The sequence below is a fragment of the Argopecten irradians genome, chromosome 5 (genome assembly GCF_041381155.1).
Source record: "Argopecten irradians isolate NY chromosome 5, Ai_NY, whole genome shotgun sequence".
Lineage (NCBI taxonomy): Eukaryota > Metazoa > Mollusca > Bivalvia > Pectinida > Pectinidae > Argopecten > Argopecten irradians.
The window spans coordinates 20,172,538-20,189,302 of record NC_091138.1 but is presented as its reverse complement, the minus strand read 5'-3'; the positions used below and the strand labels follow the sequence as shown (position 1 = coordinate 20,189,302).

At 34.0% G+C, this 16,765-nt stretch overlaps 1 protein-coding gene across 2 annotated transcripts; it reads left to right on the top strand.

Moving 5' to 3' along the window:
* The first annotated feature begins 943 nt into the window (after nucleotides 1-943).
* On the top strand, nucleotides 944-15,455 carry LOC138323160 (ADP-ribosylation factor-binding protein GGA1-like). Of its 2 annotated transcripts, XM_069267568.1 has the most exons (17): nucleotides 944-1,066; nucleotides 1,719-1,879; nucleotides 2,449-2,547; nucleotides 4,008-4,166; nucleotides 4,742-4,807; nucleotides 5,523-5,603; nucleotides 5,845-5,982; nucleotides 6,312-6,396; nucleotides 6,819-6,917; nucleotides 7,490-7,618; nucleotides 9,287-9,378; nucleotides 9,878-10,097; nucleotides 10,626-10,770; nucleotides 11,052-11,284; nucleotides 11,733-11,896; nucleotides 12,655-12,765; nucleotides 13,147-15,455. In XM_069267568.1, exons 1-17 carry the CDS (start codon nucleotides 1,030-1,032, stop codon nucleotides 13,237-13,239), a joined length of 2,112 nt encoding a protein of 703 aa, XP_069123669.1. In that variant the 5' UTR covers nucleotides 944-1,029; the 3' UTR covers nucleotides 13,240-15,455. The 2 variants fall into 2 exon arrangements, with proteins under 2 accessions (XP_069123669.1, XP_069123670.1); XM_069267569.1 differs by lacking the exon at nucleotides 7,490-7,618.
* Nucleotides 15,456-16,765: the final 1,310 nt, after the last annotated feature.

Here is a 16,765-nt window from a genome sequence, read left to right as displayed (position 1 = left end):
ATAGTAACTGTGACAATATTTACATGTCGCTGTCTTTCCTGTTGCTTATCATCTCTATCTAAACATGAAAATAAGGGTAAAATTTATCATAATGCGCTAAAGCGCGTTATTCAATTTGTCTGCAATCCTGGGAGAAATATAGGACCATAATTCCCCCAAGATGGCAATTTAATGCTTAAATAAATCAAGATAAAAATGAAAGAGGCGGTCATGCTGGCCGTTTTCGTTTATACGGAACAACCGTTCGACCGTTAGTAATTATATATGAAAGCCTTTATTTCAAGCGTAAATCCTGACGAACCCTGCAGTTTATGATAGAAGCATATGAGGGCTTTGTCAAGGGTCGTCTGGAAACAACTCAGTCAAACCGCATAAACCGTGAAGGCGGCCCATGTCTGTAGTTACATTTTTCAATCCTAACTTATATATTATTCGAAACAGACTATAGAAAGCAGACGACGGAAAACTTCGGGAAATCCCGTGACTGGTTTGTTTTCAAGATGGCCGTCGAAGGCGAGAGCCTCGAGTCGCTTCTTAGTAAGATGCTTCCTGTTTGTGTAGATGGTAGCTTTATAATCGAGTATAGCCTAGATTTTATCCAATCTAAATGATTAGAATATCGTTTGTAACGCGCGTTATTCAATTTGTCTGCAATCCTGGGAGAAATATAGGACCATAATTCCCCCAAGATGGCAATTTAATGCTTAAATAAATCAAGATAAAAATGAAAGAGGCGGTCATGCTGGCCGTTTTCGTTTATACGGAACAACCGTTCGACCGTTAGTAATTATATATGAAAGCCTTTATTTCAAGCGTTAAATCCTGACGAACCTGCAGTTTATGATAGAAGCATATGAGGGCTTTGTCAAGGGTCGTCTGGAAACAACTCAGTCAAACCGCATAAACCGTGAAGGCGGCCCATGTCTGTAGTTACATTTTTCAATCCTAACTTATATATTATTCGAAACAGACTATAGAAAGCAGACGACGGAAAACTTCGGGAAATCCCGTGACTGGTTTGTTTTCAAGATGGCCGTCGAAGGCGAGAGCCTCGAGTCGCTTCTTAGTAAGATGCTTCCTGTTTGTGTAGATGGTAGCTTTATAATCGAGTATAGCCTAGATTTTATCCAATCTAAATGATTAGAATATCGTTTGTGGTTTCTTTTCAAAAATGGGTCATCAGTCAAGAAATCGAACGCACATGTCAGCATATGACGTGTGCATGATAGCCGGTGTCTGATGGGGGAGGGTCTCAAAACAGAAATATTTCCCTGCATGTTAGGCCTATTTGGTTTAATATTATTATTTCAAATAAACGATTATGTATCGGTAATTGAGAATAGACAGTAAATGTTTTGAATATCAATCAATTTATGTAAATCATCAACGGATTTATAATTAAGGATTGTCGAATGCAAATTGGACTTTATCTTCAGTAAACAAACGCTTCATAAAGAACTGCACACTCGGATACACATTAGTAGAAACAGTAGAAAGCACAACACAGTGATTATGCATTAAAGAGGATGGCGCGGATATATTTTGCTTAAATATTGTTAGACATCATATATTACATATAAGTGCAATGTACAATTAGACAGAAAGTATATAAGGTGACAGAAAGTGATCAAGTCTTTTGATATAATAGCTGCATGATGTTGGTTTGATTCATATTACGTCTGGCAGATTTACAACATAATTATTTAATTGTTATTCAGATAAAGCGACCAATCCTGCCAGCCGAGATGAAGACTGGGACCTTATTATGGGTTTTTGTGATCAGGTTAATAAGGAACTGGAAGGACCACAAATTTCTTTACCCTTACTCGCTCATAAAATACAGTCGCCACAGGAGCAGGAAGCCCTGCTGACATTGACGGTATACAAATCTTAATACAGCCATAATAATGCCAAATGTGTTTCTTTCGTTAGATAAATCCAATGAAACACCAGTATATCTATCTTTACTTGTACCTGAATAAATAAAGTGATTTATGCCTGCAGAAAACATGTATTGTATTTTATGATTAACACTAAAGAGACTTTCAAATTGAAGTTATTCAATTTACAACATATTCAGATAAAAGAAAATGATTTTGCCAACCAGCAAATAATTAACCAATCCTTGCCAAATAAGCAATCTTTGCTATGTACAAGAATGTTGGTAATGATCAACGTGTAATTCATCTCTCAAAGATTCAACACAGATGCAATGACCATATTTGTTAAGTACCGGTATACATAGATAAATTCTTTTTGATATATTTTAGGTTACAAAATCCAGACAATTAAGATAATAATAATAGATGAACTCTTTAAAAATTTACTGTTTTGAGGAATAATTTTACATTAATATTCTATATTGAAGATTATAAGTGTACTGCAAAGTGTGCATGCAGATTTATCATGCAAAATGGCTCTTGGTTTTAATATTATCTTCATTTTCAGACTGTTGAAGCCTGTGTTAAAAATTGTGGGAAGGCGTTTCATCAAGAATTGGGAAAGTTTCGGTTTTTAAATGAAATGATCAAAGTTGTATCACCAAAGGTAAGTTAAGTCATCATAGTTATTTGAATTATAGATCAATTTGGAAATATCCTTGGGATTGAAACTAGATCGATTAAAGACATAACTGCAAATATCACAATCTGATTAAAATTTATAATTCCGCTCCACTATACAATGCTCTATGATACGCTCCAATACAAGATCACTTCAGCATGACCCCTGACCTAGGATCGGAACATATCGGGAAGTGCTCTTAGCCATTTATTCTTCCGAGAGAATCAACCACACCAAAGATTTTGTAAGCGACACCCTCATTGGCTATAACCATAGGAGTTGTGCTGAGGTGACCCCCAAAAGGCAGTTGTTAGATCTTGTAGAGCATCATAGTGTAGCAAAATTACAAGGCTACTTTTAATTGAATTGTAAATATATCATACTACATGTATTAGTGAAAGGATAAAACTTTTCGTTTTATTGTAAAAAACCGATAATAACAAATAGAAAGGCCGGTCCGAGTAATTGAAGATTGTTCAGCATTACTAACATCTGATCAAGGCCTAGGTCAGGTTTATTAGTGGAACGATAGTCTTTTTTCTAAGTCAAGTCTAGATCTACTCCAACAATATAAGAGGTATAGCAGGACAAGATACTTGTCTAACCTTTAACTTCCGATAGGCCATATAACATTTACCCAATGCTGAAAGTTACATATTCAAAGTTGGGATTGTGACATTATGAAACATTTAAATGTATTTAAATAGTCATCGATGTCAAATGCCTAACTCTTTTTCATAACTAAACAAATGTTTTAACAAAATCAGCCAAAAATTTCATCTGAAACAAATATTTACATCTCATTACTTAAACTTTCATGACCCAGACAAAACTTTATGGTGATAGTGATCCGGCCGGTAAATAGAAAAAAAACGAACTGCAAAGTCACTGAAACACTTGATCTGCCATCACTTTTACCTGTGGTCTGTCCACTTGATTTCACATCCTGTGTTTTGTAACCGCCATATTTGAAACTAGATAAAAAATTTAGTGAAAGGATGCATCAAACTTAATCTGCTATTAAAAGATACTATTTTATGAGGCCATATGAGTTATAGTTTTACTATATAAATGTGATAATTAATACCTTATCTGTAAGTACACCTCAATTTTATCTCTGTTAGAGCTATAAATATTGATATTATTGCATTTTTCCTTCCGCTTTCATCCAACATCAGAAGCTGCATCAAAGAAATAAGCCTTCGGAGTTGACAGTCATTAAAAAAAAAAAAAAATCGGATGAAAAAAAGGCTGACCAGTTGACTCATGTTATGGGAGTAAATCAAGTCTTAAGATAGATTATAACTAGATTCTAAAGCATATCTAATGATGACTCTTTACAGAGAGGTGAATTTAGGATGAATAAACTTTATTCCTTAGTTATTGTTAAATATAGATAACAGACTGACTCTTCCTAATATATATATGTGTGTGTTTCTAATTAGTATTTAGGAAATAGAGCATCACCAAAAGTAAAGAAGAGATGTATAGAACTATTATACAGCTGGAGTAAAGGTTTGGCACATGAAACAAAGATTGCAGAAGCTTACCAAATGTTAAAACAGCAAGGTATTGTCAAGGAGGATCCAACCTATCTGGATAAGGTACATAAAATACTTGTTTTTGTCATGTTCATGGAAACTAATTTTGCAACTTACAATCTTTTGTGTAATTTTGAGCTAGAGCTCTTGATCTTGCAGTTGTGAATTCAAATGTTTCGCGAATTATTATATATACTGTAAAACATAATTACATAATGTATGAGTATTAATAAAATAAATGTATCAGCCCTTGATTGTGAAATAATATATTCACAATTATTATTAGTGAAAATAAAGTGGTTTGTAATACTTAAATGTAAAAATTCAACGATCAATTTTGTATATGACAAAAAAAAAATATGTTGTTGGAATGGTTGTACTCATCTAATGAGAAAATATATCACACCTTACCATTCATTAGTGAAAATGTTATGATTGTGTTAACATTCTATTGGTATAAATCATCCACAATATGCAATGGAATTTCCCCTTTGTTTCCCCTACATTTTGAACATTGGAAAAGTTGGCTAATTTAGTCCATAGTAAGAAAAAATTTGTGATTTAGAAATACTAGAAACGGTAGATATTAGATATTTTCATAGGATAATTATTTTTTTTATATTTTATCATTTTTCCAGGCTGTAGATGTTGCACCTCCTCCCAAAGCCAGAACAGCATCATTTGAAGATGAAGAGAAATCTAAGGTACAGCCTTAAATAATAGTGAAACGACTCAATCTAAGTTTGAAAAAAAAATTACAGCAGAACTGACCAATCTAGCTAAAATTAGACTCGTAATTCCGCTACACTAGCTTTGATACAAGATCTAACAACTCCATGTTCAGTGTGTTGCCTATGGAATCTTCGGTGTGATCAAATCTCTCAGGAAGTATAAACGGCTACCAGCTAGTACATTCCAAGATGTTTCAATTGTAGGCCAAGGGTTATTTATGCTAGGTCTTGTATTGGAGCATTTGGTACCGTAGAGCAACGTAGTGGAGCAGAATTACAAGCCGAATTTTAATTAGATTGCAGAACAGACCTAGGTATTTGTATTTTTGAGGGAAGAGAAAAGAAAAGGTTTTGTTGAATCATTTGAAAAAATATCAGATATCATGCCTCGTGACTTGGCAGCAGAAAAAAATGGCTAACCAAAACACAAAAAGAGTTTTATTTTATTTTTAGGTCATCAGACTAATAGACGAAGATCATTTACAGACAACATGCTACACACCTAAAATAGCTGTTAACATTTCACATTTCAAAGTGAAAAGTAAATAAAATCTTACTTAAAAAACGAATTTACCATCAGGTGGCCTAGACCATAAATTGCTAGTGGTCAGATTGTGTGTTAAAACAGTGGCTGGGAAGTATTTATTATAACTTAAGTGTATACAATTTGTATTGCCTATATTTTCAGTTATTATCTAAATTATTGAAGAGTAAAAATCCCAATGATCTTCAGGCTGCCAACAGACTGATAAAAAACATGGTGAAACAAGTAAGTAGTAAACACACTTCTACTGTTGTTGGGCACAAATATTAGCTTCAAACCAAACAATAATAATTTGTGTCTACAATGTAGTTAAATGTTTTGAAAGCTTAACAATTAAATGTTTATGCAATAAAAAGGGTATAAAGCAAAATCATATTTTCTTGTCTTTGTTGATATTAAACTGGACATTTTAAGTTGTAATTGAAATTAAACAAAATTTCTCAAATGGATTTTATATTCCTTTTAGGATGAATCCAGAATGGAGAAAATATCAAGGCGTATTAATGAACTGAAAACCATAAATATTAATGTCAGGTTATTAAATGAAATGGTAACCCATTTTAAACCTGAAGCTTCATCTCAGTCTGATCGGGATATGATGAAGGTAAGTGAAAATCAAAGAGCATTTCTATGAAAAGCATGTTTGTGTGTCTTCAGACATTTGAAATTTGATGGTGGATGATGAGATCAGTTCTAAAACAAGAATGAAATAAAACCATACCAAATTTTACTCTTGGTCTTGTATGCTTGGTCAGTTATCTTAAAAGGAATCGGCTGTTTATAAGAAAAAAATGATGGTCTGCTCAGTCCTATTGCATATGTAGTTCAATGCAATAGGTCATAAAAGTATCACTTGTGTTTTATCTGATATGTAATAAATAGTCTGTATGATGTGATTCTATACTCTGAAGTGTTTTCATATTGCTTTTGCAGGAGCTGTATGAATCTTTAGAGAAACTACGACCAAACCTTTTCAGACTAGCAAGTGATGCAGATGAAAAAGACAATGATGGAATCTGTAAGTTTTAAAGTTTTATCTGCATTAAGTTAGTCTCATTGATAAATTTACACCAATAATTAAAGTGATTTGTTTACATGTAGCAATTTAAAAGAATAAATACAAGATTAAAAAAAATAACTGTGAATTTGGATATTTTTGATATAAGAGTTATTGGATTATATTTTGTCGAGACATGATTTCAATTTATTGTGTCAAAGTTTGATTTTTTTCTTTCAACCCTCTGTCTAAAGTAGTACTGTATAAATCAAAAACCCAATTTACATGAAATCAGCATCATTGCTGTACTCCCTCACACATAAGCTACAGTTTTTGGCTTATCTCCCTTAACTTATCATGATAAATATTGGTTTGTATTCTTTAGGAGATATTGAAATGTAACTGTCCATTATAAAATGATAAATATTTTGTTGCTATTCTAGCGGAGATATTGAGTTGTAATGATGAGGTTATGAAGGCTATGGACCAGTACAAGAAGACTGTGGAAGGAGTATCAGAAGACAACAGTGAAACAGCAAAGGGTGAGTTGTCTCCCCTGTCATTATGAATCCTACAACTCTTCCCTATAGTGATTGGATGAATGCGGTTTAATTATTCATAATCTTGAGATACAGTGGAAAGTACATCTTCTCATTAACAATAGCATGACATTCTTTATGTGTACCTTTCTGTAATAAACTACAAAGTGCATGTCTGTAAACTAAATGTTTTGTAAATGTGTTTCAATGATATTTCTATCAATGATTTCTTTTCAATGCAAAAAAGCAAAAATCATCTGTTTAATTTCCACTGTATCCTCAGAGTACCATACCTTCAACATTATTGTAATTGAACATCCTTTTATTCCGTAAAAATAGATACATTATAACTGGGTGCTTATAGTGTATGTGTAGAAGCAAAATGTTTTCCATGATTCTTATAACATGGAACATGCTCTCTGGCACTGGAGATGGGTGAATTAAAAACCATTTCTTACCAATATGGCTTCAATTTACTCTTGATATGATTGTTGGATAAAGTTTGATGTTTTATTGTACAAATGTATAGTAGATGCTTATCAAGCACTTGACCAATGCCCATGCACCCATTTTAGCCAATACATCAGCCCTGCTTGACCTTGCACTGGACCAGTCAAGTACACCAACAACACAGCCAGCCAACAGCCAGTCCGAAGGAAACGCAGATATTTCTCTCATATTAGACGGCCAGTTACAGACCTTAGGTAATGCACTGGTCAATCATGACTTACTGATCAATCAATTCACTGGTCACTCAATAACCATTCTTCAAAATGGTTGAAACATCGTCAAGTGGATACCAATATGCTATATTCACTTCCCAACTCATGCATTGCATTAAATCAAAGTGATTCTCCTTCTTCCAGAGCTAGACACTGAAAGTGTGATTTTATTCAGTCAATATATTGTATTATTATATGTTAGTTTTTTCTCATTCATCTAAGAGTATTCTCTGATCCAATCTGGTAGCGCTTGGCTGTTGTAGATTATAATTCTTATGCATGCATTTATCTTTCTGGTATAAACAGTATTTTACATGGAATGGAACAAGATTTGTGCTCAATGACTGAGATAGCTATGTGTTATGCTGTTGTATAGCATTCATTGTCAATTTCTGACTTTAGGACTGATTTTCTCTTGTTACATAATATCAGAAAATTATAATATTGAACTCAAAAGTTTCTAACCATATCTTTTGACTGTTTTAGTATTTGTAAATGTATATATATATATATCAATATATTTATGTACCAGGTTGTACACAATTAATGTAATCAGTAGCTTAATTGTATATGGAATAATGATCCACAAACCTATATTAATTTTTAGGCCACCATCATCAGATGGTGGGCTATTCAAATCGCTTTTTCGTCCGTGGTCCCTCCTTCCTTCTGTCCGTACGTTAACAATTTTTGTAGAAAAAATACTGAAGGGGTCGTTCTCAAATTTCATATGTAGGTTCCCCTAGGGCCCTAGATATGCATATTGCGTTTTGGGACCAATCAGTCAACAAGATGATCGTCAGGCAGCCATCTTGGATTTTGATACTTTAAGTTTGTTATTGCTATTTCTCAGAAAGTACTGAAGGGATTGTTCTCAAATTTCATATGTAGGTTCCCCTAGGGCCCTTGTTGTGTATAATACATTTTGGGACCGATCAGTGACCAAGAGCTGCCTGGCAGCCGTCGTGGATTTTGATTGTTAAAGTTTGTTATCGCTATTTCTCAGAAAGTACTGAAGGGATCATTCCCAAATTTTACATGTGGGTCATCATAGGGCCCTTGTTGTGCATATTGCCCTTTGGGACCGACCGGTCAACACGGTGGCAGACCGGCCGCCATATTCGATTTTAATAGTTGCTGCTATTTCTCAGAAATTACTGAAGGGATCTCTCTCAAATTCCATACATAGGTTCTCCTTGGGCCCTAGTTGTGCATATTGCATTTTGTAACTGATTGGTCAACAAGATGTCCATACCTAGGTTCTCTAGCTTGGGCCCTAGTTGTGCATAATGGACTTTGGGACTGATTAGTCAACAAGATGGCCAACTGTCGGCCATCTTGGATTTCATCGTTGAAGTTTGTTACCACTATTTCTTAGAAAGTACTTAAGTGATCTGTCTCAAATTTTATATGTAATATGTTTGAAAAAGTTTGAAAAGCAGGGAAAAGATCCCTCCTTCCATTGTCAGACATAGATCATTCTTTGGTGGGCGCCAAGATCCCTCCGGGATCTCTTGTTATAATTGTATGTAGAAATGTTTCCGCATGAAGTTTTTCAGTACAGTACTTTCAGATGTTAAAAGATAATAAGTCAACTGGCTGGTATTTACATATTGTACTATATCAAGTTGAATTGGCTGATATTTGTAGGTTTACAGGATTCACAGCCTGCAGACAGATCAGATTCATTACTAGCAGATCTTAACGACATATTTGGAGCAACATCTCAAACATCCAGTGTGGTAAGCAAATATGGCAGAAATTCTGACTATATAAAGAATGTTGATTTCATGGTACATGATGTATACATTTTCTGCTATGACTCTATTTATTTTGTAACTAAACACCACAAATTTATTTTTACATTGATGTCACAGAAATGTTTTCTATCGGTATACAGAATTTGTTTTATTTCCTTAACTTCATGCAAGCTTCCACCATGAAATTGAGGACCATATTGTATATTTGCATATTACAGAGTTATCTGCCCTTCCGAGTAGATGTTGATTATGACGTCATGTGCTTGTGAGAATGACACCATACTTTTCAAAGAAAACTATGTGAGTTTCGCTCACAAAATAATGACGTCAAAATGATACCTACACACAAGGGAGGTAACTCTGTTAGATGCAAAGACAAAATAGAAATTTTCCCTTTAAATGGAGACGTGGTCATTTGTGTTTTACAGACTTTTCTAATTTACTCAAATAGCTGCAAATATATATAACATTGATTTTTCAGACATCTGGTATGGCTTTACCCTCGAGTAACGCGAACCAACCTGTGAACCCCGGACTCCAGCTAGGAGGGGTTGGAGTTATGGCACAGCTCCCCACACAACCCCAAGGACCAGCGGTGTTACAGGCCAATCAGGCCACAACTAACATGTTCTCTGCTCCATCTCTTTTATCTCAGCACCCAGCACAAATGACAAGTCCTCTCACCATGGGCGCAGGGCACGGTAAATCTAATTTTAAAATCAGTCTTAGATTATGGTTTGAAGTTCTATATATAATTCTATGATAAGTAGATGGTAAAGTGACCATTTGTAGAGTATTTCATCAGACTTTTTATCATACAACAGAAATGCATATAGAAATACTTGTAAGGGGTCATCTCTGTAACAGAGGGGATATAAATTCTTATAATCGTGCCATTTTTGAGAATGTTATTACATAAAGATTTATTTTGTATAATGTATAATGCTTCACTTTATAATAAAGCGGATTGTCTGTATTTTAAACATATTTCTTTCTGTATTGTTTAATGTTACTCCCATGAACAAGGCCAGTTCTTATCATCTGTCTATTCTGTATTTGCCTATTTACAGAGTTATCTTCCCTTGTGGTTAGGGACTGATTATTACATCATGTGTTTATGAGTGCTCACAAAGTAATGACATCACAATCAATACCTACTTGCAAGGGAGAAATCATTCATACACAAAGACAGAATTAATATTCATTGAAAGCACTTGTCTATCGTTTAGGTACATTGACAGCTGGCAATGTGAATGCCTCAGCACAGGTTTCTAACCCTCCAGCCTCTAAAGGCTTGGCTGACCTTGACCTGCTAGGACAAGATCTAATGCAACAGAGTTTACCAAAGGATGGCAAAGTTATACAAGAAGTTGTGTAAGTGACTTATCTCCCCTTTGTTATGATTATAGATTAGAGATGTGTTCAAGACAGAACTGAAATTGGCATGATTTTTCTGGGGGTAAGGGGGATAAGTATTTTAGCCATACCAGGTTGAATCATGTAGAAGTAATTTTGTATACATGTACTTGTATATCTTACCTGAACTTTAGATTGAAGAAGCAATTTTGTTTTACTTCACTTCAAAAGAATTGATTTCTGGATTACTGTAAATGTTCAAATTACATGAAATGATATAATTGATTGTGTATTTACAGACCTCAAGCAAAGCTGACACTGAACCAGATAGCCTCGAAAGGGGGCACTGTACCCAACAGTTCTCAGATTAGCTACAGCCAGCTGGGGTTAACGAGTCAGCCAACGTTGGTCAATACTACAGCTACCATTCCTACCTTTCCCCCGGTCCCTCAGGTGTCCCCAGCCAAAATCACAACCCAGGAAATACTCTCACTTACAGATATATTTGTACCCCTCGAGAAGATCCAGCCTAGTAAGTATCAAGTGTATGTTTCGTGAAGGTTACTATCACAATCAAGTAGTTTAACGACCAGTGATATATAGTAGCAATGAATTGTTCATATAAATCCTTCTCCAGTTGGTTTTCAATAGCACAAATGAAAAGTCACCTTGAAACAGGTCAGTGTTTAGGAATGCTGTACATTTTCCAATAATGTCATATGGTTTTATTCTCTGTAATTTGAGTCAACTGAATTGTTATTATTTGTTTCACTATGTTTCAGTTTAAAATGATTGCGTCATTTATAAGAATTTACAATTTTTAAGGGGCCATTTACAAAGAAATATTTAGAAATTTCCCAAAACATAGGATAATTTTCAAAATTTAGGGGCCAATGGCTATAGGGCTTCCTCCAAAATGATCCCTGAAAGAGAGATTCTACAGTACCTGTTAATTAGATTTAACCACTTTGCCTTCATAGGTACACTGCCCCCTGTAAATGCCTATGATAAAAATGGCCTGAAGATGGTAATACACTGTGCTAAGGACCGGCCACGGGAAGATGTGTCTGTAATGGTAGTTTCTGTCATCAGCACAAATACAAACCCTGTGAAAAATTTCAGCTTCCAAGCAGCTGTTCCTAAGGTAACCAACTGTTTTGGTGCATTATTTAATTAAAAGAAAAGCTTATTAATGATGATTAGTTACTGCACTGAAGTGTTTTTGCAAAGAACCTTTCTATGCACAGAAACTACAGTTAACATGATTACTAGAACAATTTAACGGACATTACACATCGAGGGTATATTCTCCACTGGTTTACTGTATTAGCGTATTCGACCAAATAAGAGCCCATGTCCCTATAAGCGCCCCTCCCCCTTTTTGAGACCTCAATTTCAATTGCCCAGGCATATAGAAGGACCAAAATTACATAAAACAGTATAGATTTGCAATAATTTTACTTATAAGCACCTTTTCATTTTTATCAATTTTTAAGCGTCTTTATTGGGTCAAATACAGTATAATTTTTTTTCAATACCGAACTGTTCCAGGAACTAGTAACCTGAACAGTAAAGTGTGACTACCTCACTATACACAATCAAATGGGTCTCTTTTGATGTAATACGAGGCAATCTGGGTAAAGCATCTAACCCCTGACATCAATCACTTTAGCTCAGACCAAATCATTTCTCATTGATCTTGAAAATCCAAACCCCAATCATAGAGGATATATATAGATGGAGAGAACTTAGATAGGCATTGCCTGTCCTGTTGTTCAATACATTTTCAATTTAATAAAAAAAATAATTATTATTGTCATCTGAGGTCATATAGGTTAACACTGAAACTGACCGAGCTATCTTTATGGATTTAGTTGTGTATTTAGATGTTTTACATTCCAGGTTATGAAAGTAAAACTACAGCCGCCATCAGCTACAGACCTACCCGCCTATAACCCTATTCTGCCACCAGCAGCCATTACTCAAGTTATGCTTTTCGCAAATCCACACAAGGTATGTGAGGGTTATTATTGACAATATTGCCTAAATGTTTTGTTTCCTTAAGAATCTATTCAAGTGAGTTTGGAGTTTGAGAAATACATCATTGTAAATCACGATTAAAAAACTATCAATTTCCTGTTTCTGTAAAATGTATGCAAGATACATATGGAAATTTTAACAAAGAACAAACCATGTTAAAACATTGTAAACTTTTGGGTTCAGCATTATGAATGGAAGAACATATGAATCTGTTTATAAAGCAGGTCTGAATTATTGGTGCCTTAAATATTCACAGAACTTCTATTGAGGAATAGATTTCGATAAATTTTGTTGATGAAACATATAAAAACACAAGATTTCAATGGGTAAACATTGTCTATTAATGTTTTTCAGGAGAAGATCCGGTTAAAATTTAAAATAACATACATAGCTGGTGAGGAACCACATTCAGATGTAGGAGAGGTGGATACATTTCCTGTCGTGTGAAACAAATTACTTTAACATGAAGAGGACCACTTCTGCAGCTGGCATAATGTTGGAGTTTGTGTGGCATCTAAAACAAACTTAATTGTGGAAAAGAGTTACTTTGATCTGAAAACAAAATTAAGACAAACTTCATTTGTCATCAATGCACTTTAAAATGTGGGTCTGGCTCATGTGGTTGGAAAACGTTATTGATCAAGTAAGAGAGATTAAAAATCTAGATAAGTCTAACGAGGCAGGGTCTGTTGACTGTGAAACCTAAATAGACATCATCTGGATAATTGATACTATGACTTGAAAAAAAATAACTCATTCACCCCTGAAATTTCATAATGGACTGGTCTAGTCTTTGTTACGAAGGGCAAATGAGTTGAACCCAAGGCCTAGTCATGCTTGGAATGTAAAGGTGTCTATTATGCAAAAAATTTCTGAAACCAAACAAGAATAAAATTAAGTGCTAGCTCACAATACAGAAGTTGACTCAACATAGCATGCAGCTAGATGTGGTAAGATCGTTTCATGTTCTTTAAAAAGTGCTAGTTAAGAGAAAATGTATTACAAGTTCTTAAACTGCTTTACATGATTTGCTACTAGACATTCAATGAAATCCTATATAGATCAATTTGTACTATTTTTAGAGTGTATCTACTGGATCTTTGGTAATTTGTACATTAAATTTATTCTGCTCTACTACAGTCACACATTGTGAGATTATCTGGGTTTTCTCTATGTTAATTCTTCTGAGCTGCATATATACTCTCTTTTTGTGTCAGCATGCTCTTGATCAACTTCAGAATTTTGATTATATCTTCATGAATCTTAGTTAGCCAGAATCATTTTTTTTATGTAAATCTACTTTCATAGTAACAGGTATATCAAATGTAGATCACATCAACTTCAGTAAATCTTCACTACCTTTAGTTCAGGTTTAGTTTAGAGAAGAAAAATACCATATAAAAACACTGAAAACTTCTAGTCATCATTCCAACAAGTTTTATCAATTAAGAATAAATTACCTTCATCGCAAGTTTAAATGTAATGTGAAATTGATCTATACATCGGCAGAATAACAAAATAAGTCTTGCCAGATTGTATATTTTGAATGACTGGATTTGAAAATCATATCAAGTATATTTTATAAATCAGTTTTATTAGGAATTATTTGTTTATACATTTGATAATGTTACTCACTGTTACTTTCTGTTTAGACATTCGATAGAAGTGGCTCCGTTTCATTTTAGATAAGTTGATTATGTTTGAAGAAGCAAAATATGGTGGGAGTTGACCATGTGATATCACAGATGTTTTAAGCTGCCAGTGAAAAATGTACATAATTATGTACAAGAACAAATTGAGAGAGTGTTGAAAATAATCATTGAGGTATTATAGTATTGTATTATTGGTTATTTAACAATCATCATGGGGCATAGATGTGATTGATGTAATTAATCACATTTGGGTATATCCTGACTGCCCTGTCTAAACATGGGATAGTGCTGAATGTGTAGGGATTTGGAGGATAAATGGAGCGTGAAAGAAGGAGATTCTTTTCCAAGTGCAATATATCATGTTAATGTCATGATGATTTAAAAATCTATTAATACTGAAATTATAATTTATTTTACAAGTTATAAGTTTGTATTTGACTATTTGTTGGCAGAGATTGGGAAACATAGTTCCTAGGGAAAACTTGATCTTTCTGGTATTTACTTGATAGATTTCTTTGGTACTTTAATAAGTTATTCGATACAAAGTTGTATTAGAGAAATTAAACCCAGCTTGTCTGGAGTTGTTGATAGCACAATCATTTAGAAGGAAGCAACTGAATCATAATTGAATAACTTTTATCCAAGAGAGTAAGAAATGCTCTCTTTATAGCAATGTTAGCCATTGTAATTGAGTTTTGGAGTTTAAAGTTGGATCCATCTATTTGTACATATAGGGTTAAAATTCCAAGGATCCCATTTCAACCAAGCCATTCTGTATGATAATTGTTTTTTTAACCATCAATTGTACAGCATTTAATTTTAAAGAGAATTTGTGCGATTCTAAATGAAATTGTGATAAATTTCAGTGATGAAATAAAACTAATAATTGTATTTATTGGAAATATGGTTGTTTTTGGAGAAAAAGTTATGAATTTAAATGTGAATATGTGTATGTTATTTTGTGCTATGAGGAACGTTTTCATTATCCAACACAATAAATATGTACATTTATTTCTGTCTTATTTAGTTTCTTTACCTGATAGAAGGGTAGCAATGGTAGGGTGGTTATCCTAATACACTGTACTATCACTAGCCTCCACCTCTGGGGTGTGAGTTAACACCCAAGTCTATCACTAGCCCTCCACCTTGGGGGTGTGAGTTATTACCCAAGTCTATCACTAGCCCTCCACCTCTGGGTTGCAAGTTATTACCCAAGTCTATCACTAGCCCTCCACCTCTGGGTTGTGAGTAAGATACCCATTTCTATGTATCTGGTTTTTGCCAGGTACTGACAATATATATATGTTGGTTGGTGTTTTTTCTCCAATTACTCTGATTTTCCCCTACTTTCCAAACCTAACCCTTGCTGCTAATAAAACATTAACCAAAATGATGACGCCATTGACATGACAAGATCTATTTCACTGAAGATGTGAAAGGAAAATTGTGGAATACATACTGGAATCCAGCACACTATAAATATCATTGAGTTATCACCAGGATAGAAAGCAGAAGTCTGATATATTGAGAAAATTAACAAATTTTATTGACAGAAGAATGCCCTGGATAATCAATATCATTTTTCTTTTATCGTCTTCATTTACGTATCGATTGGTTCTGACCAATTTTACAATGTTGTTGCTAAATTCAAATACAGTTTTGTATGTCAAAATTTAACCTAGTGACCTTTGACCTTAACTTTTAATCACTGCATGTTTACCTAAATGCATTTAAACTGGCAAATTATTACCAAGTTATTGGCCAAGAATCGGATTCATGAGCAGATAGATTTTTAGGAATAGAATGTTTCAACTGCTAGGATGACCATTTTGTTTAGACAAATACATCATGTACTGGTATATGACCTTCACTTTTGACCACTGCATATTTATCAAAATGCATTTAAACTAGTAAATTATCACCAAGTCATTGGCAAAGAAGCAGATAAGATAGATTTTTAGGAAAGGAATATTTGGATCTTTCAACTACTAGCTAGGATGATTTTTAGCTCACCTGGATCAATCATGTATGTACTGGTGTATGACCCAAGAAATCAAAATATTTGTTGATAACGACAATCTGGACATCAATTCGTTACTCTACAGGTAGGACTCCTTGATGTTTACAATTTCTAGTTTCTAAGTTATCTAATCATAAATATCCATCTTCAAATGAGCATGTAAAAGAGAAAAATGTTTTGACAATAATTAAGTGATATTTCTTTTGAAAAGGTCAAAAGAGTATATTCTATAACCATCGTTACCAAGCCCAATACTGTTGAAAGTAAAATAATGAAGGAAAATTAAATTAAAAATTATAAT

Bases quoted from the DNA above. Each gene is read 5' to 3' on its own strand.
- LOC138323160 (XM_069267568.1), top strand. From the start codon at position 1,030: ATGGCCGTCGAAGGCGAGAGCCTCGAGTCGCTTCTTA. The intron at 4,808-5,522 runs GTACAGCCTTAA...CTATATTTTCAG, and splicing joins AAGATGAAGAGAAATCTAAG to TTATTATCTAAATTATTGAA. The intron at 10,098-10,625 runs GTAAATCTAATT...TCTATCGTTTAG, and splicing joins CACCATGGGCGCAGGGCACG to GTACATTGACAGCTGGCAAT.